This window comes from Arvicola amphibius, chromosome 7, assembly GCF_903992535.2.
Source record: "Arvicola amphibius chromosome 7, mArvAmp1.2, whole genome shotgun sequence".
NCBI classification, from domain to species: domain Eukaryota; kingdom Metazoa; phylum Chordata; class Mammalia; order Rodentia; family Cricetidae; genus Arvicola; species Arvicola amphibius.
In genome coordinates this window covers 47,667,810-47,695,699 of record NC_052053.1, presented here as the reverse complement: position 1 = coordinate 47,695,699, position 27,890 = coordinate 47,667,810, and the positions used below count along the sequence as shown (strand labels likewise).

General features: G+C 49.8%; 2 protein-coding genes across 2 annotated transcripts; one reads left to right on the top strand and one right to left on the bottom strand.

Annotated features, from left to right (window-relative positions):
- Positions 1–1,184: 1,184 nt before the first annotated feature.
- Positions 1,185–10,496, bottom strand: Coq4 (coenzyme Q4). The gene is made up of 8 exons (XM_038336812.1): positions 9,950–10,496; positions 9,738–9,869; positions 8,414–8,510; positions 7,777–7,879; positions 2,775–2,904; positions 2,126–2,219; positions 1,484–1,742; positions 1,185–1,445 (listed from the first exon to the last, which is right to left on the bottom strand). Exons 1-7 carry the CDS (start codon positions 10,017–10,019, stop codon positions 1,571–1,573), a joined length of 798 nt encoding a protein of 265 aa, XP_038192740.1. The 5' UTR covers positions 10,020–10,496; the 3' UTR covers positions 1,185–1,445; positions 1,484–1,570.
- Positions 10,081–22,704, top strand: Trub2 (TruB pseudouridine synthase family member 2). Its single transcript, XM_038336811.1, has 8 exons — positions 10,081–10,773; positions 11,811–11,942; positions 13,082–13,156; positions 14,696–14,757; positions 15,877–15,958; positions 19,590–19,662; positions 20,589–20,725; positions 21,729–22,704. Exons 1-8 carry the CDS (start codon positions 10,665–10,667, stop codon positions 21,974–21,976), a joined length of 918 nt encoding a protein of 305 aa, XP_038192739.1. The 5' UTR covers positions 10,081–10,664; the 3' UTR covers positions 21,977–22,704.
- The last annotated feature ends 5,186 nt before the right edge of the window (positions 22,705–27,890 follow it).

Sequence of the window (27,890 nt, the reverse complement as noted above, 5' to 3'; positions counted from 1 at the left end):
TGCGCAAGGAAGCAGAGCAGGCCAGTGGTGGGGCTAGGGCTGCCCCGGGAGCCTGTGTGTACAAGCACAGACAGCATCAATGTTGCCTATGGTGTTGTGTGTACGTGTGGTGTTGGAGATGAGACCCAGAGTCTTGTGCAGGCTAGACGATTGCTCTACACTGGGCTATATCCCCAATACTTCATTGTTCATTTAAATAAATTTATTTATGTGTATGAACATTTTATGGGCATGTATTTATATGCATCCTAAGTGTGCCTGGGACCCAGAGGGATCAGAAGAGAGAAACAGATCACAGCAACAGATCACAGAACTGGAGTTATAGGTGGTTATGAACCACTATGTGGATTTTGGGAATTAAACCCGGGTCCTCCGTAAGAGCAACAAATATTCTTAACTGCTGAACCATCTTCCAGCCCATCATTTTTAACAATAAAGTTTCACGTTGTATTTATTTCACACGTCAGTGCATGCCTACCATGGCACGAAAGTGGCCATCAGAGGACAATCTGCACAAGTTGGTTTTCACCGTCCCTATGTTGGTCTTGGGGAAGGACTTGGGTCGCCAGTCTTGGTGGCAAATACTCTGACATTCATAAATCATCTAACGGGCCCTGTTTCATTTTCTTCCAGCTTTGAAATTTCATTTTGTTGAGGGTATATGTATATGGGCACATGAATGAAGACAATGGGTCCTGGGGATTAAAATTAGGCCACTGGGCTTGGTGGCAAGGGCCTCTACTGCCGGCCATTTCACTGGTTCGCTTTGTTGATTTTCATTAGGGGGAGGCAGAAGCAGCTTTATCCTCTGACTCTTGCATAGGCACTATCATTGATCCTGTGTTGATGTCAGAAGTCTGGCTTAGAAACAGAAGGGACTCTGGGGCAGTGGTGGCACACACCTTTAATCCCAGCACTCGGGAGGCAGAGGCCGATGGATCTCTGTGAGTTCAAGGTCAGCTTGGACTACAGAGCCAGTTCGAGAACAGCTAAGGCTGTTACACAGATAAATTCTGTCTTGAAACATGCCCCCCCCCCCGAAAAAAAAGGGACTTGTTAGCTTTCTGCTGGTTAGGGACTTGATTCCTAGACTGCCTGACTTCAGTCAGACCCAATGACAGCAACTTGGGAAGGAATCCCCACAACCAGCACCTCAGGCCTAAAGCCAAGGGACACCAGCACTCGAGGCCTGATGGGAACCTTTATTCAGAGAGCAGAGATGCCACCCACTTCCTCACCATTCCTTTCAGGGCTTTGGAACAGGGTGTAGTCAGTAGTCAAGCCTTCTAAGACACAGAGCCTGACAGAATGCCCTGTCAGGGTAACTGTCCAGAAGAGGGGCTGAACAATCCACGATGATCCAAGAGGCACACATTGCTCTCTTTGGATAGCTCACAGACCCCTTACGGCCCTGCCTGCTCTCTCCTGGACTGCCCTCAAGGCACATAACAGCAGTGACTATATAAATTACTATCAATAACACACTGTATTCAAGGTGAAGGGCTCCTTTGTCCCAAGGAAGGCAGTATGTAGAGAGGCAGGCCTGGCCCTCCTGGTGCAGCAATGCAGGCTAGGCCTGGCCCTGGATATGTTTCGGGGGAGGACTGATGCACAGCTCTTCCCGAAGGGCTGTCAGGGGCTGCTCCCACCGCCGCTCGTAGTAGAGGTTGAGGACACATGGGGCCCTGCGCCCGTTCTGGATTGCCCAAGGGATCAGCTCAGATAACAGCACTTGTAGGTTCCTGTGGGATAGGAAGGAAAGACGCAAGGTCCCGAAGGGCACAGCAGACTGTGCTTAGTCAACCCTCCCCCAGACCTAAGTGGCCCTCAGTGAGGAAAGCTCCCATGTCCCATAGCATACACCCTGAATCCGGTGGAGCTCATATTTAAATATAGAGCCGTCCAACTCCAGAAACACACCTTCATGTTGCCAATGCTCATTTTGATCCGGCCCTGAGGCCTGGCCCAAGACTCTGGGGTTTATTTGCTCATTGCCTCAGTTTCCTTTTCTGCCTCATTCTTCTCGTCTTTGCTTCCTGGGGAGGTACCAGGCACCTGCATGCCCTTACCCACTTCCTGGAGCCCTAGACCTTCTAAAGTCTCCTTCCAACCCCAGAAAACTTACTGAGCACGGAGGCGGATGGGTCCGAAGAGTGCTCCCAGGATGCACATGGGCAGGCCGGTCTGCACAGCTTCAAACCACTTCACTACAACCTCTCCTAGAGGTAAGAGGTGAGGAGCAGGGAGTCAGTGATGTTGGAACGGCCCCCAGTGAGACATAGTCTCCTTTTACACTTCTAGGTTTGTTTGCTGGTGTCTAGTCCCATCCTATATGGGCCGTGGGACATCTGGCTAGAAGTGAGGGAAGGTCCAGCACATGGGGACAGCATGCAGAGGATCTCAAAGGCCAGGCTAACAATGATCTGTACAGGCCACAGGGAGTTCCTATGGGTTTCAGAAGCAGGGATCCTTGGTGTCTAGAGACAAGGGCAGGCAGGCATGGAGGAATGAGGATGTAGGGCAGGGATGCTACCAGGATGCACATATAATGCAGAAGACAAGGCAGGAACTGAGCTAGTTGGTAAAGAAGAGGTATGAACAGGGACCCTGCCTGGAAGACAGAACTGGTGGGTTACCTTGCCATTGGCCACTCAGTTGTCTATTGGGCTAGCACATACCCAGCATATTGGTGGGCACCCCCAGCACTCACCCAGCATATTGGTGGGCACCCCCAGCACTCACCCAGCATATTGGTGGGCATCCCCAGCACTCACCCAGCATATTGGTGGGCATCCCCAGCAGGGTGTGAAGCATGTCGTGCACCTCTCGGTATCTCTGGATCACATAGGCTAGTTCCTCATCGTCCACAAAACGGGTAGGTGCTCGTGTATCTGGGGAGACCCTCTGGCAAACACAACCCTTACTTGGACTCCTTCCCATCAGCCCTCCAGGGGTCATCTGGCCTGCAGCTAGCTGAGTCTCAGCCATTCCCCCCAAACTCATACCCTATCTGAGAATCCTGTTTCCATCCACACCACAAGTGTGTGGAAGATCCCCCTTGTGCCCACTCCCAACTCACAATGCCTGCTGGAATCTACAGCCTTAGTGAGGAAAGGGGGAGCATGGACTTTATGTTTTGTAAGACAGGAAGTTCTGGGATTAATTGCATAAAAAATGAACATACTAGGAGCTGGGGAGACGACTTGGTCAATAAAGGGATCGTTGTATGTCCCCAGCAGCTACACAATAAACAAGCAAACAAAAGCGTGGTTGCAGCCCATGTGCCTGTAATCCCAGCACATGGAAGGCAGAAACAGGAGGCCAGGAGGTGACCTGGGACTTGCAGGCCAGTCAGGTTAGTCAAACTGATGATCTCCAAGTTCGAGCTGACTCAAAACATAAGGTTGAGGAAGTCACTTGTCAATCTCTAGAATCTACACATACTCAGACACACTCACATATAAATTTGTACACACAAAATAAATACACCATTACTGAACTATAAACTTAATGATTGCCATGGAGCTGAGGGTGTAGCTTGGTTGGTAGGGTGCGGGCCTACCATACCCTCAGTGCTGCATGAAAACGGGCATAGTGGCACATAGCTGTAATCCCAGCAGTTTCAAGGTAGAGGCAGAAGGATCAGGAATCCAAGGTCATTTTTAGCAACAGAAAGAATTTGAGGCCGGGCGGTGGTGGCGCACGCCTTTAATCCCAGCACTCGAGAGGCAGAGGCAGGCGGATCTCTGAGTTCGAGGCCAGCCTGGTCTACAAGAGCTAGTTCCAGGACAGGCTCTAGAAACTACAGGGAAACCCTGTCTCGAAAAACCAAAAAAAAAAAAAAAAAAAAAAAAAGAATTTGAGGCCACCCTGGGCTATGAGCCTGTTCTAAAAATCAAAAGTAAATGTCAAAATGTCAAATGTCACTATTAAGTTAATTCTATAGGTTTCCTTTTGCTTTATTCCTGGGGCCATTAGGAAGCTTTACATCCTCCATATGGCCCAAGTTTAGTCTGGACACCCGAGGACAGGGCTTGCTATTCACTCACTGCTGTGACTCTGGTGCCTAGGCAAGGACCCAGAAGAACAACTTCTTTTTTGTTGTTTTGTAGGAAGTCTCTTGCTGTGCATCCCCGGCTGACCTTGAAATCATGGCCATTCTTCTGGGCAGCCTCCCTAATGCTGGGATTACAGGTGTGCACACTCTGTGAGCACAGGTAAGGAGGTGGATTATCCTCACTTACTGAACCCTGCTCCTAAGTCTGCATAGGTGCCTGAACACACGGGGTCAGCCTGGCCAGCCTGTTCCAAGCATGCCCTCCGCTTACCCAGGAGCTGACAGACTTGAGATCTGTGCGGCAGCTCTGGCATAGTGCTATGCTTGGTGCAAATCTGTGGCCTTGCTGGGTCTCACGACCTCTCTTCTTGCTGTATGAAGCTGAAGCCATCACAGAAACAGCAGTCGGTTTCACTGAGAATGTACTATGGGCAAGCTACACGTGGCATCCATCCTTTACCCACTCTGCCATCCTCTGCCCTCTCAGTAATCCAGGAGGGAGACACTATTAGGAACTTCAGAATAGGCGTGAAGAAACATGGCTAGGAGGGCGAAGTGTGGGGCCCAAGATCGCACAGCGAAGTGGCTGAGCTAACCCGGAACACAGTCTGGAAGCCTTTAAACCCAGTAGCCTTGGCATTCATTATCAACTGGGCACATTAGTGCCCTGAAGATAAAAGGATTTTCTTCCGGGGAGGCTTTGTGTAGGGATGTGAAACTGGGAAGACAGGCAGGACACTACCTCTGTTCCTTTGATTTGCCAAAGGATGACCACATCTTTTAGCAATGTCAGCCTCAACTCCCATGGCTTTACCATGAACCTTCACCTAAATCTCTTTAGGGCTCAAACCTTGTCCTAGAAGCGCCACATCTCCAGACTGCCACCGCAGTACGGACGATGCCAGGTAAGGTGCCCAGGACGGCCCGCAGATCCCCCCCCAACAGGACTGAGGTTTCTGGAGAATCAGAAGCTGTCCCTCCCACGGTGGCACTTGGGGCAGGTTCTCACTGATGAAATAACCTGTATCCTGGTGAAACTAGGGCAGGAGAAAGCCCTGCCAAGGCACAGGTGCTAGCAGAGGGCAAGAGGCAGGTTACTGTCTTGAAGCAATGCCTTGATTTATTTTTCATATTTATTTATTTTTCAATTTTGAGACAGGGTTTCTCTGTATAACTCGCTTTGTAGACCAGGCTGTCCTTGAACTCAGAGAGATCTGCCTGCCTCTGCCTCCTGAGTATTGGGATTAAAGGTGTGTGCCACCACTGCCTGGCTCCCAAGACTTTTAATGGCTCCTGTTACAAAATGCAGTTTCTTTCCCAAGCCCCAGCACAAAGATCAGCCTACTCTTTCCCTTTCATGCCTTAGAGTGTTTTGTTTACTTATGGACTTATGCTACTGAGCAATGTCCCCAGACCCGCAAATGTTTTGTTTTGTCAAATTCTTCTTTAAGTATATACATGAGAGTTTTTTTGTTTGTTTGTTTGTTTAGTTTTGTTTTTTCTAGACAGGGTTTCTCTGTAGCCTGTCCGGGAACTTGCTCTGTAGACCAGGCTGACCTCAAACTCACACACAGAGATTCGCCTGTCTCTGCCTCCTGAGTGCTGGGACTAAAGGCATGAGCCACCACTGCCTGGCATAATAAGCATTTTTTTTTTCTGAGACAGGGTTCCTCTGTGTATAGCCCTAGCTGTCCTGGAACTGGCTCTTGTAGACCAGGCTGGCCTAGAACTCATAAAGTTCCACCTGCCTCTGCCTCCCGAGTGCTGGGATTAAAGGCGTGCGCCACCACCGTCCAGCTCATAACAAGCATACTTAACTGAGCCATCTCTCCAGCCCATCTGCCTGTTAAAGACAGGATCTTGCCATGTAAGTATGGCAGGGCTGGCTACTCCCTATGTAGCCACGGCTAATTATGAACTCAGTGGCACCCCTCCTGCTTCACCCTCTCAAGTACTAGGCTTGTAGGTGAACATCACAGCATTGGACTTGATTTGTTTTAATGTGCATGTTCGTATGCACATGTATGGCGTGTTTGTGTGGCCAGAGGTTGGTGTTGAGTGTCTCCCTCACGCCCCCTTAGTTTTTGAGACAGATCTCAGTCTGAACCTGGAGCTCACTGATTCAGATCAGCTGGCTGGACAGCGAGCTCTGGAATCAATTCTCCCTCGCTCCAAAGTGCCAGGGTTATAGGTATGAACTGCCAGCTCTGGTTTGCAATGGGTACTGAGGATCCAAACTCAGGTACCTATGCTTAAGCAGCAAGCACCGTCCCAGCAGAGCCGTCGTCCCGGCCTCTGCATCGTCCTTCTCAACAGTGCTTAGAGGACTCTTCTCCGGAACTCTACAGAGCGACATCGCCTCATCTTCCAAGTTTCCCTGGAAAAGTCTCTCCCAACCGCTCTACCAAGTGGCCTCCTCCACCCATCCAGAGATACCCTATGCCGATCATACTGTTCCCTTCAGAGCGTCCATCTGCTAGGCTTACCAGCAGCAGGAGTTTGGCTAGTTTTGGTCATTGTGTCCCATGGTTGAGAATCAAGTCTGCTATATTCTAAGTACTCAAGAAATACTCTGCACCACAAAAGGGGATGGGCAGGGAGGGTCTCATGTGTCCCACGATGGCCAAAAAAATATTATGCAGATAAGGCTGGTCCTGACCTTCAGATCCTTTTCCTTCTACTCTACACCAAGTTCACGTAGTGCTGGGGACTGAACCCAGGGCTTCGTGCACGAACTCTACCGACTGAGCTACATCCCCAGACCATAACGTTTTCATTTGAATGTTTTCAAAACTACTTCATTAGCTGCCTCTGTAATAACAGCACAAGCTGCACAGGGACAGGAACCTGGCTTGCTACACCTCAGCACACGGAATGACGGTGGCAGACGCTGAGTGGTAAGTCCTTTGACAGTAGGAATGTACTGGCGTTTCAGTTTGCTTGGTGATTGGAGAGTAAGACAGCCCACCGGCCAGCCTTACCGACCAGGCAGTGGTGGTACACACCTTCAATCCCAGTAGCCACACTAGTTGCCATAGAAACCGGGCAGTGCATGCCTTTAATCCCAGCCCTAGAGAGGATTATAAAATGAGAGGAGACAGCTCTCTCTCACAGTCTCAATCTGAGATTCCTGGAGTCAGGATCACCATTTCGGACTGAGGTTGAGGTAAGAGCCAGAGGCTAGCTGCTTTGCTCTTTGGGTCTTCAGGTTAAATCCCAATATCAGTCTCTGAATTTTTATTAACTGTGCTTCATTGAGAGCCCCCTTTCCTCTCACCATCTTCTTTGACTGGTGCTGGCCATACTCAAGAGGGCAGGGGGGCACAGGGCAGTGGGTCAGAGAGATACGCTGGCACTGAACACTGCCCTAAGAGGAGCTAGCTGTGAAGCCACCAAGGTGTTTCACTAGGCTGTGTCTGTGTCCTCATCTCTTGCAAGAGGATGACAACAGAACATACCTGACAGGGTCACTGGGAGGATCTGGCCAGATCATGTACCAGCCTGGCAGCTGGCATGCAACAGGAGGTTAATAACCTCCAGCTGGTGCCAGTATCTGGGATGACGTTCCCAGCCCATTTGCCCATCCCATAGAAAAATGACTGAAAAGCACTCGTGCCTGAGTTGGCAGCTCGGGCACTTCCCTGCCCTAGGCTATCGTCCCAGTGCCACTTCTCTGCCCTTGCCGGAAACTGCTAGATGCACAGAGCCTGGAAACTCACGTTCACATCCAGGAAGCGGAGATACTCACGGCCCAGAGAGCCTTCAGGCAGGCTCCGGAGCTTGCTTAGGTCAAGGGTGGACAGTGAGATCCGGGGACGCGCTCTGAAAGACAGAACGCAGGAGGTGAGACTGGGAGTGTGTCAGCCAAGGCTAGTGAAAGGGCCACATAGAGGAAGTTGGGGTGCGCAAAGGGTCATAGGACATCCACGTAGTCACATGCCCTAATGGAGCACTGCAGTATTGGGGACTGTAGAGACCATCACAAATCAGGGCTGAGCTAGCACCTTATAGTCACGATCTAGTCAGATGAGGGGTCACAGATGTGATTAGAGTATTTCCAAGTGACATAGCCGGAAGGGGATAGCAAGAACACATTTGGTGGGGTACAGCTCACACACTAAGAGCTTAATGCAAGTGGAGTCTTGAGGCTGACACTGGACTAAGACAACATATTGTTCAACTCAGGGGATCCAGCCTACATACATGTATGCGTGCTCTTGGTATTGAGCAGTGCCCGGGCAGTGTGTCGTCCACCCGTAGTCCTCTGAAGGGCTTCTTACAGGAAGAGGACCAACACAGTGTGACTCTAGAAAGGGCAGGACCCCTGCCAAATGCCAAGGCAAAGTTGGGACCTACTGTAGGATCTGAGCACCCTCTGGATCCTTCTTCATCTGGTCTCTGAGGAATTTCAGGGTGTGGCATCCTGTGGTCTCCCCTAGAACTGCAACCATGTCTAAAAGGACAGAAATGGGACAGATGGAGAGTGGGGTCTTTTTGGTTTTTAAGACAGTCTGTCTTTGTAGTACAGACTGTCCTGGAATTCACTATGTAGACTAGGCTGGCCTCAAACACTCAGAGAGATCTTCCTGCCTCTACCTCCCAAGTGCTAGGTTAAAGGTATGTGCCATCATGACAGCTCTTTTTTTTTCTAAGACAGGGTTTCTCTGTGTAACAGCCTTGGTTTTAGTTATGCTGGAACTCGTGCTGCAGACCAAGCTGGCCTAGAAATAACAGAGAGCCATCTGCCTGCCTCTGCCTCCTGAAAGTCGGCAATAGCTGGTATTCTTAACATTACTAACCTACTAGACTGTGAAGGCTTTGATCATCAGAGTGTGTGAATGACTTTCATATCCCATGATCAAAAAAGATTACCATATTTTCACTGATTAGTACAGGCCAAGCTTGAGATTAAATGGTGATGAAGGGCTGACGTAGCTAAGCCGACGGAGTGCTTGGTTAGTACACTCAAAGCCTTGAGTTTGAATCCCAGCATCACATACACTGGGTATGGCAGCACATACCTGTAATACCAGCATTCGCAGGGTGGGGAGGCAGGACAATCAGGAATTCAAAGTCATCCTGAGCTAAATAGCGAGTTAGAGGCCCGCCTAGTCTACCTGAGGCCTTGTTTTTAACAAAACAACAATTCTTAAAAATGGTGCTAGATTTGAGTGCAGGTACAGTCACTAGATGTGACTTTATATGTTTTCTTCCTCTTCTTCCCGTCTTTTCTTTTACAAAGACTGGCCATGTAGCTCAAGCTGGTCTTGAACTGATTCAGCAAAGAAAACCATGTTCCTGACCTACCAAGTTTACTACCTAGTGAGAATGTGATAATGTGGTGTGTACCGTCAAGTCATTCAGTCCAAAGATTAATATGCATGGATGACAGACTCTCCCAAGAATTACAAAAAAAAAAAAAAAAAAAAAAAAAAAAACCCAGACCTGTATGTAGATTTCACGCTTCTTTCTCCTCTCCGCCCTCTGCCCAGCAGATTCATACCAGTGACTTTGGCTAGAACCAGGCACCTGATTATCATAAACGTTCCTGGGGACTATGAGATAGATGCAGCCAGGTTTGGGTGCCCGCGACTGCCTGATTCTCCGGTCAGGAAACCAACTCTGACAGAGGTCATGACAGAGGCCCGGGCATTCAAGGGCGGGGAGCAACCGGCTTTACCGTGGCGATAGGGGTTGTAGAGCGCCATTCCCGCCGAGCCTGCGGCCAGCAGTATCTTTTGCAGCGAGGTGGTGGGGATATGGTCCGGGTACAGCGGGCGGGTGCCATGGCTCCCGCTCCTAAGGGGTAGATCTGCGGGGCAGGAAAGGGGTACGGGTGAGAGGAGCCCGGTTCCTCCAGTCGCTGAGGATGCCCAGGTCAGGGCTGCTCACCTACAGCTAGCCGCAGACCGCGCGGGCGATTGCGGTGCAGACGCAGGGAGCGAAGCAGCAGGGTCACCATGGCAGCGGACGTCCGCGGCGGGTGGGCGGGGCTCTGCTAGCACGACGGAGGCCGGAGAAGTCAAAAGGCTCTACCGGGACTGCACTCACTGTGACATTTTGATCGGAAGTGCTGTAATATGGACGGAGGAATGAGAAAGAAAGTCACAGGATCTGTCTTCCACCGACGTAAGACTTCTGCTGTGAGCTAGGCGTTGTTGATAGCCCATGCCTGTCAACCCAGCACTTGACACCTGGGAGCCGGAGGATCAGCTCTAGGTCCTTCTTGGTTATTTACTAAATTCGAAGCCAGCCTGGGCTACTTGAGACCTTGCCTAAAACACAGAGCCGTGTGAATTACATCTGTAACCCCAGAAGTTTGGGAAGTAGAGACAGGAAAATCACGAATTTTCGGCAACAGAGCAAGTTCGAGAGCAGCCCAGGAAGGGATTCCCAAAAGACCATAACCGAGAGCTATGCAGTTCAACATTCGGCCCTATTTCCTTCTCCCCCCTCATGTTTTCCCCCGGAGGACAATAACATTAGAACCTCTTCCGGCCGAGGAAACATGGCAGCGACCTACAGTAGGGACCACATTTGGGACCGGACCACATGGCTCTTCCGCTTGCATCCCAACTTCTGGATAATGTACTGCTGAGTGCCAGCCATGGGGTCTTCGGGTCTGGCTCGACTGCAGGGGCTCTTCGCGGTCTATAAACCTCCCGGGCTGAAATGGCTGCACGTGCGGGAAACCGTGGAGCTGCAACTGCTGAAAGGTGAGCGCTTGGACGCCGACCCCACGGTTCTGCATTAGTTACATCTGGATTCGGATCCTGCCTGCAGTCACTTGACACATTCGCCTGGTTATAGCCGCTTTCCTCTTGTGTACTTTCCCTTACTCCCCACTCTCCGCTATTTTCTGCTAGAGAAACACATTCCATACTGTTGGGGTTTGCACGGTTACTATTGCAGAGATAGGGTCTTGAGTAATTAATTAATCCGACCTTGAAATCAGAAAGGACTTTTCTTGTCTTCACCTGCCAAATGCTGGGACCACAGGCATGCACTACCACACCGAGCTTCAAACCACAATTTTTTTGTCTTTTTTTCTTTCTTTTGTTTTTTAAAAACAACTCACATGTAACCTCATTTGGAATTTTGATGCCCTTTCCTTCACTTCCCAAGGTTTAGACTACATCAGTGCACCACCACATCTGTTTGTGGTGCTGGGGATGGAACCCAGGGCATCTTGCATGTTGTGTAAACATTCCATCAACTGAGCTACATTTCCACATTTCCAGCCTACTCTTTCTTAAGGACTCTGTTTTTTTTTTTGTTTTTTTTTTTGTTTTTTTTTTTTTTTTTTTTAAACAGGGTTTTTCTGTGTAGCCCTGTCTGTCCTTGAACTTGCTCTGTAGACCAGATTGGCTTCAAATTCACAGAAAATTCCCTGCCTTAGCCTTCTGATTGCTGGGACTGAAGGCATGTGGCAACCCCCCTTCCCTGCCATCCATGCCCAGCTTCTTTTATTTTTTTAAAGTAATTTATCTTATATGCATTGGTGTTTTGCCTGCATGTATGTATGTCTGTGTGAGGGCATCAGATTCCCTGGAGCTGGAGTTACATATAGCTGTGAACTGCTATGTTGATGCTGGGCATTGAACCCAGGTCCTCTTGAAGAGCAGCTCTTAACCTCTGAGCCATCTCTCCAATGCCTTTTCTCAAGGACTCTCATTCTATTCTCTACGTTACACAAATCTATCTTCTCCCAGGTGTGGGGACAGTGTTGACAGTTGCGCTCCTTTGTATTCAGGTCTCAATGCAGCGAAGCCTCCGGCTCCTGAGCAGCGTGTTCGCTTCTTGCTAGGCCCCGTGGAAGGCAGTGAAGAGAAGAAGTTGACTCTCACAGCCACGAGTGTGCCCACCCTTGCCACCCACAGACTCGGTAAGGCAGAGTCAGACAGGAGGCTGGCAAAGGTCCTTGGGGGAAGATGTAAACATTTTAAGCCTTACAGTCCATGTGGTTTCCTCAGCAGCTCTCAGCTTTGCCATTGTGGTGCAAAGCAACTCTAGACGGTATGGAGAGGAGGGAGCCTTACTATATTCTGCTTAAGACTGAACGCAGTTGCACACACCCTGAGTCCTGTCTGGTAGGGAGGCTGAGGCAGAAGGATCTCTTAAGCTCAGGAGTTCCCCGCCGACCTGGGCAGCACAGACCGAGTCTCAGAACGAGGCAGACCTGTGGACTGTAGTGTGTAGACTCTGTATGGAAACTAAGGACTGCAGGTGGACTTAGGTTGTTAATTAATTAATACCTGCCCTGTACACGCTGGGTTACCTTTCTCCTTACCGTAGTTCTGTGAGGTAGGTCCTTTAAAAAAAAATGTGTTATTTGATGTATACGTGCATTTGCGTGGATGCCAGGGCGTGGGTGTGGAAGTCAGGGCGTCTTTTGAGAGTTAGTTCTCTCAGTCCGCCACGTGGGTTCAGGATCAAAGTGAGATGAATGGGTTTAGCCACAAGTGTCTGCCTACTGAGCCACCTTACCAGCCCCCGCTTTTGTGTCTTGACACAGAGCCTGCTATAGTCCATGCTGGTCTTGATTTCACTCTATAGTGGATCCTGATCGTTTGCATCTGCCTCTAAAGCACCGGGATGTATTAAGCTATGTTCAGACTTTAAGTCGTTGAGAGACTGAATCTGGGCCATAGGGTGGTGTTGTAGACAGAGTCCTAGGTTTCACGGAGCCCACAGTCTCAGTGGGAGAATGGCCAGGTTTTCTGTCAGCAGATGCCGTGCAGAGAACCCCCCAGTCTTGATCCCCAGTGTAATATCTGGTCTTGGAGCCTTTCATGGGGAGAATGGTGACAGGGCAGAGCAAGGAACCTCATGGGTTCTCCTTTCTCTGAATCCAGGGAACTGGGGAAATAGTCCTGGTCCCAGCTTCCATGGAGGGGAAGGCTGAGAAGCTAGCCTATCATAATTTGAGCCCTAACAGCTCCTCTGTTCTAGGAATGAGGGCATATTCCAAAACCGTCCCCAGGGCTCATCAGTTGAGGAAATGAACTGCTTTTTTCTTTCCAGTACGTGGCCCAGCGTTTACCAGCCTGAAGATTGGTGTTGGACATCGCTTGGATTCCCAGGCTTCTGGTGTGCTGGGTAAGAGGCCGGCTTTGCCTAGGAGTGTGGGTCTGTGGGCTGGGGGAAGGATCAGGAAGGATCAGGAACCCAGCCCACGTTTTAACCGACCTTCCTTTTTTACCACTGCTGTCTCCCGTGATTTCATGTGTCTCATCAGCTGGGAGGATGATTTGTGCAAGGGGAGGTTCCACCTCTGTCAAGGGACTCCTGCATGACCTGTGGTTCAAGGCCTTTTAAGGACATTTATTACCAAACCTGTGGTAGATGCTATGCGATGTTATGAGTGGAGGGAGAGACTGGAGCTGGGGCGACCTGGCTTAGCCAGTAAATGCTCATGTCCCCAGAGGAGCCACCATTAAGTTAGGGTGCAGCCTAGGCATGTGGCTTTGTCTTCTCTGGCTAGAGTCTGGATATTGCCAGAAGCCCCGAGTCACAAGCCATCTGTGGCCTCAGGGTCATGTGGTGGCTGCATCATCCAGCCTCCAGAGTCTTGGCTCCCTCATCTTTCTTCTTGAGGTGCAAACGGTCAGACATGATCTCATGTCCCCTCCCTGTTCTCCTCTCTAGCTGGGATTGGAAAGCCATTCATGTCTTTAGACAGACGGATAAACAGATCAGGGAACAGGCAGGAAGTGGCCCCATAGGCCACTGTTCTAGGTCTTTTTTTTGTACCCTTAGCTTCCTATGTGTTGCCTCCCCCAAGCCTGAGCTTCCTTATCTGTTTTACTGACTCAGAGCTTGAGGGCCAAAGACATTAAAAGTTAGAGTCAGAGCCAGGTGGCCCATGCCTTTAATCCCAGCACTTGGGAGGCAGAGGCAGGCTGATCTCTGTGAGTTTGAGGCCAGCCTGGTCTACAAAGTTATAAACTGAGTTCCAGGACAGTCAGGGCGGATACACAGAGAAACTTTGTCTCGAAAAAACAGAAAAACAAAAACAAACAAACAGAAAAACCAAAACACAGCCCAGATACTCACTCACTTTTGCTTTCTGAGATAGGGTCTTAGTGAGCCCCGGCTGGCTTTCACTTTGCTGTGAATGACCTTGAACTCTTGATCCTCCTTCCCAAGCATTGGGGTTGTAGGCTTGTGTCAGCTTGCCTTGGATTTATTTTATTTTTAAAATTTATGCATTTATGTATTTATTTGAGACAATGTCTGACTACTTGCAAGGCTGTCCTGGAACTCAAGGTTCTCCAACCTCAGCCTCCCAAGTGCTGGGATTACAGGTGTGTGCCACCCCTCCCACCCCAAATGTAATTATAGTTTGATGGAGCTGGGACAGTGGTCTCTTGCTGTGGGTGTGTTTCAGAGCCCCTTGGGAACTTCCTCATGTGCTCAGACCCATTTCCCACCATGAGCCAGATCCCAGCCTAGCCCAACCCTGGAGATTAGGATGGACATCTGCTCCGAAGGGCTTCCAATCTGGATGTCAGAGCTCTCTGTGTCCCTTTCTGGCTGCAGCAGCAAGAGAAGGGAGAGTGCTTTTGGTGGCAGGGAGCGGCAAGGGTCCCCAGGAAAGGGGACTCTAGGTATAAGAGGGGTCTGGCTACCTTCCAGTGCTCGCCGTGGGACATGGATGCAGACTCCTCACCAACATGTATGATGCTCACCTCACCAAGGTATGGTGCTCCAAAAATAGGGGACAGCCTGTTTATCCCTTGGTTCTTTCCCAGGGCTCACACTGACAGGAAAGACCTAGGCCACCAGCAAACCTTTTCTGTCACCCCATGACTAGGAGTAACTAGTGAAAGAGCATTAAGTACCACCCCTGCTCTACTCTGCCACAGCCACAAGCTGTGTGTGGATCCCTTCACGGAAACTTCACCCCACTTACCTGATCTCCCATTTTCCAGTTGAGTAATTGAGGCTTAGGAAAAAGGTACCCCGCCAGGGTCACAGTTTTTATGAGCTTGGATCTGTCCCACACCACAGTCTGAGCCCAGCGTTCTGTTCTCACTGCAAGGCTGAGATGTGGATGTCTGTCACTGTCCCTTCCTCGGGCTTCCCCAGGGCTGGGCGGGGCCGTAGACTGTGGTACCGTGATGTCTGCTGAGGGACACTTCAGGTCTGTGTCTTCAGTGTTGACCAGCACAGAATCGGGGACCAAAAGGCTCTAGTTCACAACCCCAATTCAGGGCTGCGGGGAGATACTTGCCTAACATGGACAAAGTTCCCCATACCTAGCACTAAAAAAATACAGAAGCCATTTTCTGCCCCTCCGCCAGCTGCAGGCCGTGTGTCCTGGGGGGGAGCATCTTTGCGCTTCAGTTTCTTCAAGTCTGTGATAGGAATGAAGAGAACATTCCCTGAGACAGTCTCGTTGAGGATTAAAATGGCTGCAGATGAAGCCTTGGCTCGGTCCCTGGCAGAGTACAAACTGAGTCAGTGTCACCGTCATCGCCGTCTCTGTCCTCATCATCACCCAGGAAGAGGCAGCTTCTGGACAGAGTTGGCGGAAGGGGGTTCTGTGAGCAGTGAGCACTGGCCTTGACATGGGGCTGACAGGACCTATGTGCGGTGACAGTCTACTCAGTGTGGCTGTGTGACTGCAGGCGGGTGGAGACTAGTGCTGGCACCATGCCAGGTCACTGAAGCCGAGCACAGAGGGCTGCCCAAGCTCCAGAGCAGAGCCCACATCCTCCCCAGGGCGGAAGGGCAGCAGGCTCCATCCAGCATCAGCCTGACATTTCCTTAGCTGCAGAGCTTAGAATGGGGACTTCCCTGTCCTGTCTCCACAGGCTTACACAGTGCGCGGCTGCCTAGGCAAGGCTACAGACAACTTCTGTGAAGATGGGCGGCTGATAGAGAAGACCACATACGGTGAGCGGAGGTGGGCAGGAGAGGCGGCTGCCTCAGCCTCCCTTTTTCCCGTCTCCTTGATCCCTGACCTTTCTAGATCACGTTGGTGCCTGTCTGTTTCTGGCATACCAAGCCCAGGCCACAGCTTTGCACTCACCACCTGTCTCCCAGAATGCCCTGGGCCTGCTTCCTCACTGATTCTAATGGTCCCCCCTTTGGGGACCCTTCCCCACCTTGGCCTTGCAGTAAATGCTCACAGAATGGAAACAAGTTAACGGTTGTTTAAGATCTGTCTTTGCACTGTCCTCAGGAGAGGTGGACTGGGAGCTTCATCGTGTGGCCACACGAGTTGCACAGAGCCAAGAATCATATTAGGTGTAGGTGTGTGGGTGAATGATGGACGGAGGATATGTGGTTTCTTACTAGCCCTGTATTCCAAGACAGGCCCTGGGGCCTCAAGTGTTCCTTCGACAGCTGATAGTTCTGGGCACCAGCAATCGACCAGGTGCTGGAGGACACAGGGTGGATCACATGGGGCCCAGTAGTGATGAACTTGGCTTCACCAGCCCCTCTTTGGCAGCAGATTGAAGATAGCCACGTATCAGTAAAGCTGTGTTTGGACATTCAGTGTGTGTCAGCATCCCAAACGCATAGAAACCCTGAGCAAGCTGGTGCTTCTGTTGCTGTAATAAGCTTTCTCAAATGTAGTTGGACTTTCTTTTGTGGGACCACCAACTCCCCAGAAATAATGCAGCAGGGACTTACTACTGATTATGAAAGCTTGGTCTTAGCGTAAGCTTTTTTCTAACTAGCTCTTATAGCTTAAATTACCTGTCTCTATTCATGTACGTTCTACCATGTGGTTCAGTTACCTTTATTCTGTGCCGTATGTCCAACTTCTTCAGAGTCTGGTGAAATCTGTGCACCTAGATTCAACCTCCCCTTCCTCTTTCTCCCCGGAAATCCCACCTATCCTCCTGTCTAGCTATTGGCCCTTCATCTCTTTATTAAGCCAATCAGAAGGTACCTTAGGCAGAGACACATCTAAACAGTGTGCACAAATATTCCAAGTCAGGGTGGGAGGAAGCCAGAATCCAGGAGAGGCACATTTGTGATTTTTTTTTTTTTTTTTTTTTTTTTTTTTTTTTTTAAAAACAGGGTCTTGCTATGTATTCCAGGCTGGGCTCACATGGCAGTCTTCCTATGTCAGCCTCTGTGTGCTGGAATTACAGATGTGATCCAATCATGCCTAGCATGCTGACCTAACTTTTTTTAGTATATTTATTTGTGCGTGTGCATGTGTGTATTTGCACGTAGGTAAGAGAATGAGGCAGGGTGTGATGGCACACATATAGAGACTATAGGGCAGCTTTCTGGAGTTGGTTCTCTCCTATCATGGATTCTAGGGATCGGGATCAAACTCAGCAGGGGCAGGTGACAACTTCCAGTTGCAAAGGAACAAAATAGGGACCAAAGTTTTCCATCTTAAGAGCCTCTTCACCCCCCACATCCCGCTGAGCTCCCACCAGATTGCCTGTTTTGTGCAGTAAGCTCTTCTACCCACTGAACCACCCTGTCAGCCCTTAGCCAATCTCTCTTGAAACTGTAACCCTGACTGGCCTTGATCTCTCAAAGATCCACCTGCTACTTCCTTTGGCTCTGGAATACTGGTATTATATGCACCAGTATCATGCCCCACATAACCTAAAATTTTTTAAGAAAGACAGGTATGGTGGCTCACACCTTTAAGCCTAGTACCCAGAAGGTAGAGAGGCATGAGGAGCTCTGTGGGTTTGGAGCTAGTCTGGTGTACATAGCAAGTTCTAGAATAGCCAGAGCTGTATAGTGAGACCTTGTCTCAAAAAAGCTAAAGTAATAATAAGAAGAACTCTCAGTTTTTTGAAACAGGATTTCTCTGTGTAGCACTGGATGTCCTGGAACTCACTTTGTATGTAGACCAGGCTGGCCTTGAACTCAGCCTGCCTCTGGCTCCTGAGTGTTGGGATTAAAAACATAGGCCACCACCACCCAGCTATTAATAACTTTATTTTATATAATAAAATTTATTTTTATTTTGTGTTCTTTGGTGTTTTGCATGCCTGTATGTCTGTGTAAGGGTGTCAGAAGCCCTGGAACTAGCGTTAGAGAAAGATGTGAGCTGCCGTGTGGGTGCTGGGAATTGAACCTGGGTCCTCTGGAAGATCAGCCAGTGCTCTCAACTGCTGAGCCATCTCTATAGCTCCAATAAGAACTTTTAAAAGGAGATTCATACATATTTTTTTTCTTGTATGTCCTGAGGCCCAAACTCGGCCTGTGCTTGCTCTATCACTGATATACGAAGAATTGGGGACTTTTTTTAAAAGAAAGTCCCCAATTCTTCGTCTATCAGTTACACGGTGAAAAGTAGAGTAAAAGTCAGGGTACAGTGGGTGTTGGGAAAGACCCAGGTGCAAAGTCATCAAGGGGAAGAAGCTAGCAGGCTGAGGGCGGGGGTGTTGCTCCCTGGAAGAGGAAGAAGCTGGGAGATCTGGGAGGGTTTCCTGGACGAGAAAGTACTGGATTGGTCTTGTCAGAGGGAGGGAGACAAGCAAGTCAATCTTGGTGGCATGGCGGTTCAGTGCAGTCCGGCTGGAGACTGCAGTCGATGAGCTTCAGCTCTAACTGTCCCCAAATCCTGCCATTGTATAGAGGTTGGCAGGGGTCACTGCTGTGCCCCACGGTCCCAGGCTTAGGTGCTCAGTCCCTCAGTGGGTCCCGGGACAGAGCTGCTCCTCCCTCAGGCTGCCTGCTTCTGTAATTTGGCCAGGTAGTGCTGTCTCCTGCAGTCACTAGCATGGACAGCCCCAGATTAGGGCAAGTCACATTGTGAATTCCTTCATTTCCGGAAGAAACTCCAAACACACTGAATCTTGCTGAGCAGAGAGTCCAGTTTTCATCAACTTAAAAATAATTTTCCATATATGTGCGCATTCCTAGGTATATGTGTATACACGCACCACAAGTATGCAGGGAACTGTGGAGGTCAGCGCACTGAATCCCTGGAACTGGAGTTACACATGGTTGTTGGCCATTATGTGGGCGCTGGGACAGAATCCAGGTCCTCTGTAAGAGCAGCCAGTGCTCTCAAACCCTGAGCCATCTTTAGCCTCATCATCAACTTTTCTTTTTTCTTTTATCTGTTGACACATTTTATCTTTTGGGTTTTTTGTTGTTGTTTTACTATTTGGTTTTTCAACACAGGGTTTCTCTGTGCAGCTCTGGCTCTCCTGGAACTCACTCTGCAGACCAGGCTGGCCTCGAACTCGGAGATCTGCCCGCCTCTGCCTTCTGGGTGCTGGGCTTAAAGGTGTTCACTACCACTACCTGGCAGTTATTTTTATTGTTATTATTACAACATTTTGCTCTGTAGCCCAGGCTGGCCTCCCAACTTATTATCCTCCAGCCTTAGACTCTCAGGTGCTGGGATGTGCCACTTGCTCAGCGTTATCGAGCCTTTCTAACAGACTCTGAACAGACAGCCTCCTGTAACTGTCCCCTCCACAATGGATGCTCTGACCATTTTCAAAGGGCTGCTTTGGGGTGACAGACACTTGCCCAGTCTGTCCTCTGGCCGTCTATAGACTGACACTCCCCCATGCTGTGCCTCTTCCAGACCATGTGACCAGAGAACAGTTGGACCGAATCCTGGCTGTAATCCAAGGCTCCCACCAGAAGGCACTGGTGATGTAAGTAGATCCCAGAGCTCCCTCTGCCCTGCTGAGCAAGCACAGGTGATCTAAAATGGAGAAACGAGGGGCCCACACCACTGAGGCACAGGACTGGGTGTAGGAGTGGGTGATGGAGTCACCTAATTGCCGAGAGCTTGGTTGAGAGCCCTCCACCAGACTGTTTGGGACTTCTGACTTTCCTGGGCTTCCAGGAAACTAACCAGCTGCCTGTAATCGGAACAAGAAAAGCCCCATCCTCCAGACCTATACCTGAGCACAGTGTTCCAGGTGGGGACAGGAACAGGGGTAGAGCCTGCTGAGATTACAGGAAATGACTCAGGGAGCATGCTCAAAGGATAAGCGGGAGCCAGGCTCTGTGCTATGCACCTGTAGCAGGGGTGCCAGGACTGAAATGGCCAGTGTACTCAGAAGCCAAGAGTCAGGGTTTGGGGTTGGAGAGGCTGGGGCAGGAGCACAGGGAAGCAGGATAAGGTTCGCCAGGGCAGTGGGGACTGAACAGTTCTGAGCAGCACTGTGATCTCACTGGGGACCCTGTGAGGAAGACCAGGCAAGGCTGTAAGGGCAGTGCCCTGTGGAAGACACCAGGGGTAGCAGCGGCAGAGGAGAGTGAGCACAGAAAGAAGGGACCAGGATGATACCTGGGACCCTGGATCTGGGGCATTTGTCGGGAGAGCCCTTGGGGTTGCACTCCTCAGGTAAAGTGCCCGGGGTGGACACAATGCACAGGGAGGGGTCAGGATTGTTCAGCCTGTGACAGGAAAAGGCAGGGATTGGCAGACGGTGCCTTTGGTGGCTGAGAGGGAGGCTGCTCTGAAGGTGGGGGGACTGCGAGATGGTGGGTGAGGAACGCAGCGGACAGCGAGGAGCCCTTTCGTGGTGGGGCAGGTACCACTGGCCTCCCATTCTGACCCTCCTGGCCCCAGGTACTCCAACCTGGACCTGAAGTCCCAGGAGGCCTATGAGATGGCTGTGCAAGGTGTGATCCGGCCCATGAACAAGTCCCCGATGCTCATCTCTGGCATCCGCTGCCTGCACTTCGCACCTCCTGAGTTCCTTTTAGGTAAGTAACTCAGGAAGCTGGAGTGATGTGATGGAGCCTGGATCTGGAGTCATGTGTGGCATGCCAAAGCCAGAGTACACTGCCCTGGTTGACTAGCCATGGGTGGCTTCTATCCACCAGATCCAAGCTCAGTCTAACCTAGAGAAACAGTGCAAATGCCCTCTGCCTCCTTTCTCTTCCCAAGCCTTTGAGGCCAGCCCCTTAAGAAGAAGCAGAGGCTCGACTGGGTAGTGGTTTAATCCCAGCACTGGGGAGACATAGGCTGATTTGAGGCCAATCTGGTCTACAAAGAGCTAGTTCCAGGACAGCTAGGTCTGTTATACAGAGAAATCCTGTCTTGAAAAACAAAACAAAACAAAAAAACAAAAACAAAAAAAGAAACAGGCTGGACTGGCCAGTGGCAGTGGTGGCACACACCTTTAATCCCAGCGTGCTGAGGAGACAGAGGTAGGCTGATCTCTGTGAATTTGAGGCCAGCCTGGTCTACAGAGTGAGTTCCAGAGCTACACTGTACAAATCATGTCTTGAAACACCCCCTCCCCCACAACAAAACCCAAAACAACATGAAGCAGAGGCCTCATGGATCTAGCAGCGTCTTTCCAGAGCTGTCCATGTTGTTAGAGACCTTCAGACGTGACTGTCACCTTCTGCGCCTCGTCCAGCTGTACCCCAGCCTCTTCTGTGTGTGCTGTTGGCTTCTTCCCTGAGCACTACCAAAAGCCCAGCCAGTAAGCCCTACGAGAAAGTGCTGCCTTCGTGCCCTACTCCCGGGCCACGGGGAGACCAAGCGAGAGCAGTGCTCACAGCTCAGCCGCGGCATCCGGAGCTGGGGTCTGACCTGTGGTCTGTACAACTGCCGTGCTCCAGGTCCTCCAACAAAACTAAAAAGCATCTCATGGAGGAGGATGTTCCTTGTGGAAAGGAGTCCCAAGGGATGTGGATCCCGATCTGCTTGTCTAGAGCTGTTCTGACAGTCATGTCTGTCCGTGTCTCTGTCCCACAGAGGTGCAGTGTATGCACGAGACGCAGCAGCAGCTGAGGAAGCTGGTGCATGAAATCGGCCTGGAGCTGAAGACCACCGCTGTCTGCGTGCAAGTGCGACGCACTCGGGACGGCTTCTTCACGCTGGACGACGCCCTCCTGAGAACCCAGTGGGACCTACACAGCATCCAGGATGCCATCCAGGCTGCAGCCCCCCGGGTGGCAGCAGAGCTGAAAAAGAACTTGAGACTAAGGCTGGGCCACCGGTAGCTCCCCAGTGCTGGGCAGCCTTGGTGCTTCGAGGACCCAGACTCCGCTTTGGAGGTGGAAAGCTATGCAGGGCAGGGAATGCCCAGATGTAGGTGGGCAAAGACAAAGGCTCTTTACAGGACAGAGCTGATGACCATGCAGAGAGTGGCATTAAGGGCCTGAGCAGTGCCCACGCCTGTCATGCCAGAGAAACACAAAGGGGAAAAAGGGATCGTCTACTTGAGACACAGACTGACTGCAGAGTTAGTCTGGCTGTGGTGGCCGGACCTGTCATCTTGGCTATTTGGGAAGCTCAGGCTAGAATCTTGACAGTTCAGAGAAACCCTTTCTCAAAAATCAGATCAGAGTCAGGCATGATGACTCAGACCAGGAGTTCAAGGCCATCCTTGGTCTGTGCTGCTTCCAGTGTTTAGCTTTTTGGAGAGCTGGGCAGTGTCACCTCAACACCTAGTGCCTGCTGGTGATTTATTCAGATTCCTATGACTGATGATTGGGATGTGTTATCCCCTGGGGAAAAATCGTCACTGTTTCAGGGTGGTGTCTCACACCTGTGATCTCAGTACTACTCAGCGTGTGACACCAGCCTGGACTACTCTTTCTGGAGACTTTGTAGTGCACATCAGTATTTAATCCTGCAGGAGGATCAGGAATTCAAGGTCATCTTTGGTTGCATTCTAGGCTACATGAAACCCATCTCCAAAATAAAAAGCCCAAAATTACTTTGAAAAGGTTTGCTTTTATGTGTGCAAGTGTTTGCGTGTTGAAAAGGTTTGCTTTTATGTGTGCAAGTGTTTGCGTGTTGAAAAGGTTTGCTTTTATGTGTGCAAGTGTTTGCGTGTTGAAAAGGTTTGCTTTTATGTGTGCAAGTGTTTGCGTGTTGAAAAGGTTTGCTTTTTTGTGTGCAAGTGTTTGCGTGTTGAAAAGGTTTGCTTTTATGTGTGCAAGTGTTTGCGTGTTGAAAAGGTTTGCTTTTATGTGTGCAAGTGTTTGCGCGTGTGTTGTCTGTGCCCATGAATCATGGAGGCTAGAAAAGTGCAGAAGAGCCTGGAGTGGAGTCACAAGCAGTTGAGCCACCACAGGGGCACAGGGAACGGACCGGCCAATGCTTTCTCTGGTCTCCACAATTTAGTTTCCTGCCGTATGTAGCTAACCACTGCCCTGGCTGTGAGCAGGTACAGACTGATAATGGTTCGCATCTACGGTGGAAAAAGAGAAGTGTGGTGCCCTCCTCAGCATGGTGCTGACGGGAGGGTGCTGCAGAGAAGACGCGAAGGGATTTTAGTTATTTTTGTTTATCTTTTTTTTCCTTTTTTTTGGTTTATTGAGAAAAGGTTTCTCTGTGTAGCCTTGCTGTCCTGGAACTCACTCTGTAGACCAGGCTGGCCTCAAACTCACAGAGATCCTCCTGCCTCTGCCTCACGAGTGCTGGAATTAAAGGCGTGCAATACCACTGCCCGGCTTGAAGGGCTTTTAGAATATTTTTATTCTTTGAGAGTGACATACACATATACAGTGTTTTGGTTCCCTTCCAACTCTTTCTAGACCCCCCTCCCCAGCATGCCCCCCTCTCAAATTCAAGTCATTTTTTTTATGAGCTCCTGAGACCAATTAGTGTGGGACGCATGCATGGGTACGGGGCCATCCATAGCCTACTATGGGCTACATCCCTAAAGAGAAACGGTTCTCCCTCCTCCAGCAGCCGATCAGTCACCAGTTTGGGCTCAAGACAGAGGGTCCCATAAGCCCCTTACATCCTCACTGGAAAGTTGACTGACTTGATCTCGTGCAGGCAGCCAAAGCTGCTGTAATATGTCATGCCCGGGAGACATTTTCACAGTCGTGGCCCCGATCTTGCTGCTCTCTTCTGAGACATGCCCCAAGCCCTGAGGGAGGTGGTGTGATATAGATGTCCCATATAGATGTCACTCCACAATCACAATCTAACTGCTGTTCACTGAGTGGACGGTCGTGAGTCTCTGACAAGGCGAGCCCTGCCCCGCGCTGTGTAGGTGAGAGCTGCTCTGAGCTCTGTGTAAAGATGGGTTTAAAGGGCAGCTGAGTAAGATAGTATTCGCTTCCCTAAGACCTCTTCAGCCACGGATTCTTATCGGATTTACAGTTGCAGGCATGATTCCCTCCTATGGAGTAGGCTTTAAGTCTGAACAGGAAACTGCTGGTCACCTCTGTAATACCAGTGCCTCTGTGGCTCCGTAATGCTAATGCCACTATTGCACTAATGAACATATATCATGCCAAGGTGTTTTTTTTTAATTTGTTCATTTTATGTATGTGGTTATTTTATCTGCTTGTATGTCTGTGCACTGTGTGGACCAGAAGAGGGTATCGCATCAAGATTGTAGTTACAGATGCCTGTGAGCCACCTTGTGCTTGCTGGGATTCGAACTCTGGGACTCTGGAAGAACAGTTGGTGCTCTTAGCCTCTGAGCCATCTCTCCAGCCCACCGAGACGGTTTTTTACTGTGGCTTGAGGGTTCACAACTGTGTGAGACGGTTGGTTGGCTTTTCTCCCCCAGCAGCTTGTACAGCACCCGCCAGCACTGTGAAAGGCAGTTTCCAGGCTGGTTCTAGATTTCCTCATGTCCAGTGACCAAAGTGGTTACTGTCATGTTCTGCTGGGCAGCCAAGAGCTACATCATTAGCTTGTACTGTTGGGGGATCTTGAGGACCATCATGACCAGCTATTCCACACTGTACACTAGTATTTTACCATAATAACCTATGGCTTCTGGGGCAAAGCTTTACCCCTGTGTAGTGTATTCTATTCAAGCTCTCTTCTTAAATATGTATGTGTGTGTGTGTGTGTGTGTTTATATATAACTTTTAATTGTTTTCTGAAACAGGATTTCTCTGTTACTGGCTGCCCTGGAACTCACTTTGTATACTAGCTGGCCTTGAACTCACAGGGATCCTCCTGCCTCTGCCTCCCAGGTGCTGGGATTAAAGCCATGTGCCACCACACCTGGCTTAATTATATTTTTTAGTAAGTTTGTCAAATGAGTTTTTCTGTGGGTTTTCAAATATCGTTAACGTTAACGACCCTGCTCTCCACCTCAGGATTTCTTTTGAAAAGCCATTAAGGCTCATATTTCTGTGCTATAAATGTTTTGGACCCACAGAGAGATACTTTTTGTCTTGCTTTGACTGGTGTTACCTTATGTTTGGAAAATATCTTGTATTTAGAGGAAGCCTGTCATCCCAACATTGATAGGCAGCAGTAGCAGGATCAGGAATTCAGAGTTATCTTCAGATATACCGTGAGCTTGAACAAGCAAACAGCAAAACAAGTCCTTATGAGGGGAAGGTGCATTATCTCTTCCTCAGATGTTTCCTGCTTTGCTTTTGGAGACAGGAACTCTCAATGAACCTAAAAATCACCAGTTCAGCCAGACTGGGTGGCCAGGAAGCCCCAGAAATCTTTCTGTCTCCACCTCTCTGGAGCTGGGCTCACTACACCTTTCCCAGATTTTTAGAATGATCTGAGCTGAGGGCTAAGGTCATCATACAGAGCATTGCTGTCACCAACTCTATCCCCCAGGCTGGCTTAAACTCACAACAATCCTCCTGCCTCAGCCTCCTGAGCGCTGGCTTCACAGGTGTGAGCTACTGTACCTCTTTCACTCCCATTAGCTTGCTTCTGTTCCCCTAGGTCTGAAAGGAACCCGTGCCCACATGGCGCCCCTCACCCTCACCTTGTCCATGCTTTCCATGTGGCTATGGGAACCACCATGACATGTTACCCTTCCTGATGGCCTCCAAGGCAGCTTGCAGCCCCAAGCAATGGGTGCTTCACAGGCTCCTGGCTGGGAGACCTCACACACTCAACTTTCCTATGGGATAACAACTTTGCCTGTCTTGTGAGGTTACTGTGGACAGATGAAGTTGGTGTCAGGTGCCGCGAGCGGTACAGCAGATGTGAGTCGTAAACACTGCCTTCTGAGCACGGACTTCAGAGCCAGGACTGTGACAGAAAGTCGCAGAATCAGGCCTTCCCTCCAGCTCTTGTTTCTGTGGCGGAAACGATCTGCTAGGTAGATATCTGACAAGCAGAACCTCAGCCAGGCAAGCCGATGACATAAGTCATGCTACCAATGGCGTGTGGCAACACTGGCCCCTTCTGCAATCCCTGCAGTGACCCATAGCTGTCATCAGATAAGCAAGAGGCCCTAGTGGAGGGGCAGCAAGCGAAGCACCTGAGCCGTGTCTAATGCAGGGATAGACTAAGCAAATGTCACAGCCAAGAAGAGCCCAGAGATGAGACGGCTTAGTACGGTATCTCCTGGGTGAGGCTCAAGGACAGAACAAAGATAGCAAGACGCAGCTAAGGAAGTGGACTAGGCAATGGACTTTGGTCAGCCGTGCTCGGCAGGTAGTCACGGATGCATCTCCACATTACCAGAGCTGGGTACCTTTGTACCGTCGATATCTGAAAATAGCAGGAGGTTAGTGCTGGGTGAGGTGACATGCACCTACGATCCTGGTGCTGCCAAAAAAAAAAAAAAAAAAGTCTGTTGAGCAGCGAGGAGATGGCTCAGAGGTTAAGAGCACTGGCTGCTCCTCCAGAGGTCTTGAGTTCAATTCCCAGCAACCACATGGTGGCTCACAACCATCCGCAATGAGATCTGGTGTCCTCTTCTGGCCTGCAGGCAGAATACTGTATTCATAAGAAAAAAATAAATCTTAAAAAAAAAAAAAGAACACAGGCTGTTCTTCCAGAGGACCTGGGTTCAGTTCTCAGCACCCATGCTGGGTTGCTTGCAACCATCTGTAACTCCAGTCCCAAAGGATAATGGACTCTTCTGGCCGCCATGGGCCACTACACACATGTGCCATACATATCCAAACACACAAACATCTACATGAATTTAAAAAAATCTTAAAAGAGGCATTCTCTCAAAACAACAAAACCCAAAAGAATACTCAGGTGCTAACCTTTGGATTCTGACTCCGGTCTGAGGTTTCCCCTAGAAACCTACATTTCAGCAAATTTCCCCAGTGAGTCCGAGTCACTGGGTTTGGCAATTCACATCTATCTTCTCGGCACTCGGGAGTCATCCAGTCATCCTCAGGTGTGCAGTTGGCGGCCAGCGTGGGCTGCATGAGATCCTGTCCCATAAAGGATGGATAAATAAAGCCAGCCCTACAGGGCCCCTAGGGACTGCTTCCTGGTGCACAGTGGGAGGTAACACTATAAACTGAGTAGTTTTAAGACAAGGAGAACTCTCAAGCTGTGGGACAGAGAGATGACTCAGCAGTCAAGGACACTTGCTGCTCCCAGAGAGGACCAGAGAACCAGAGTTCGGTTCACAGCCGTCATGTTGGGTGGCTCACAGCTGCCTGTAAATCCAGTTCCAGGGGATCAGATGCCTTCTTCTGGCCTCCACACATGTGGCATAAGCACACACACAACACACATACACATACATTTAAAAAAAATTTTAATGAGGGGTTGGAGAGATGGCTCAGTGGCTAAAAGCACATGCTGCCCTTGCAGAAGTCTTGGGTTTGGTTCCCAGCACCCACATGATGGCTCACAAACATCTATAACTCCAGTTTCAGAAGATCCAATGACCCGTTCTAACTGCCTTGGACACCAGACACATAAGTGGTGTACATATATACATTCAAACAAAACAATCATACACGTAAAATAAATCTTTCAAAAAATTATGAAGTCCAGCACGAAGGCACATGCTTTTAATCCTAGCACCCAGGAAACAGAAACAGGATGATCTCTTGAGCTTGAGGCCAGGCTGGTCTAAATAGTGAGTTCCAGACCAAAGCTATATAGAAATCTTGTCCCTGGTTTGGTGGCACACACCTTTAATCCCAGCACTCGGGAAGCAGAGGTAGATGGATCTCTGTGAATTCAAGGTCAGTCTGATTTACAAAGAGA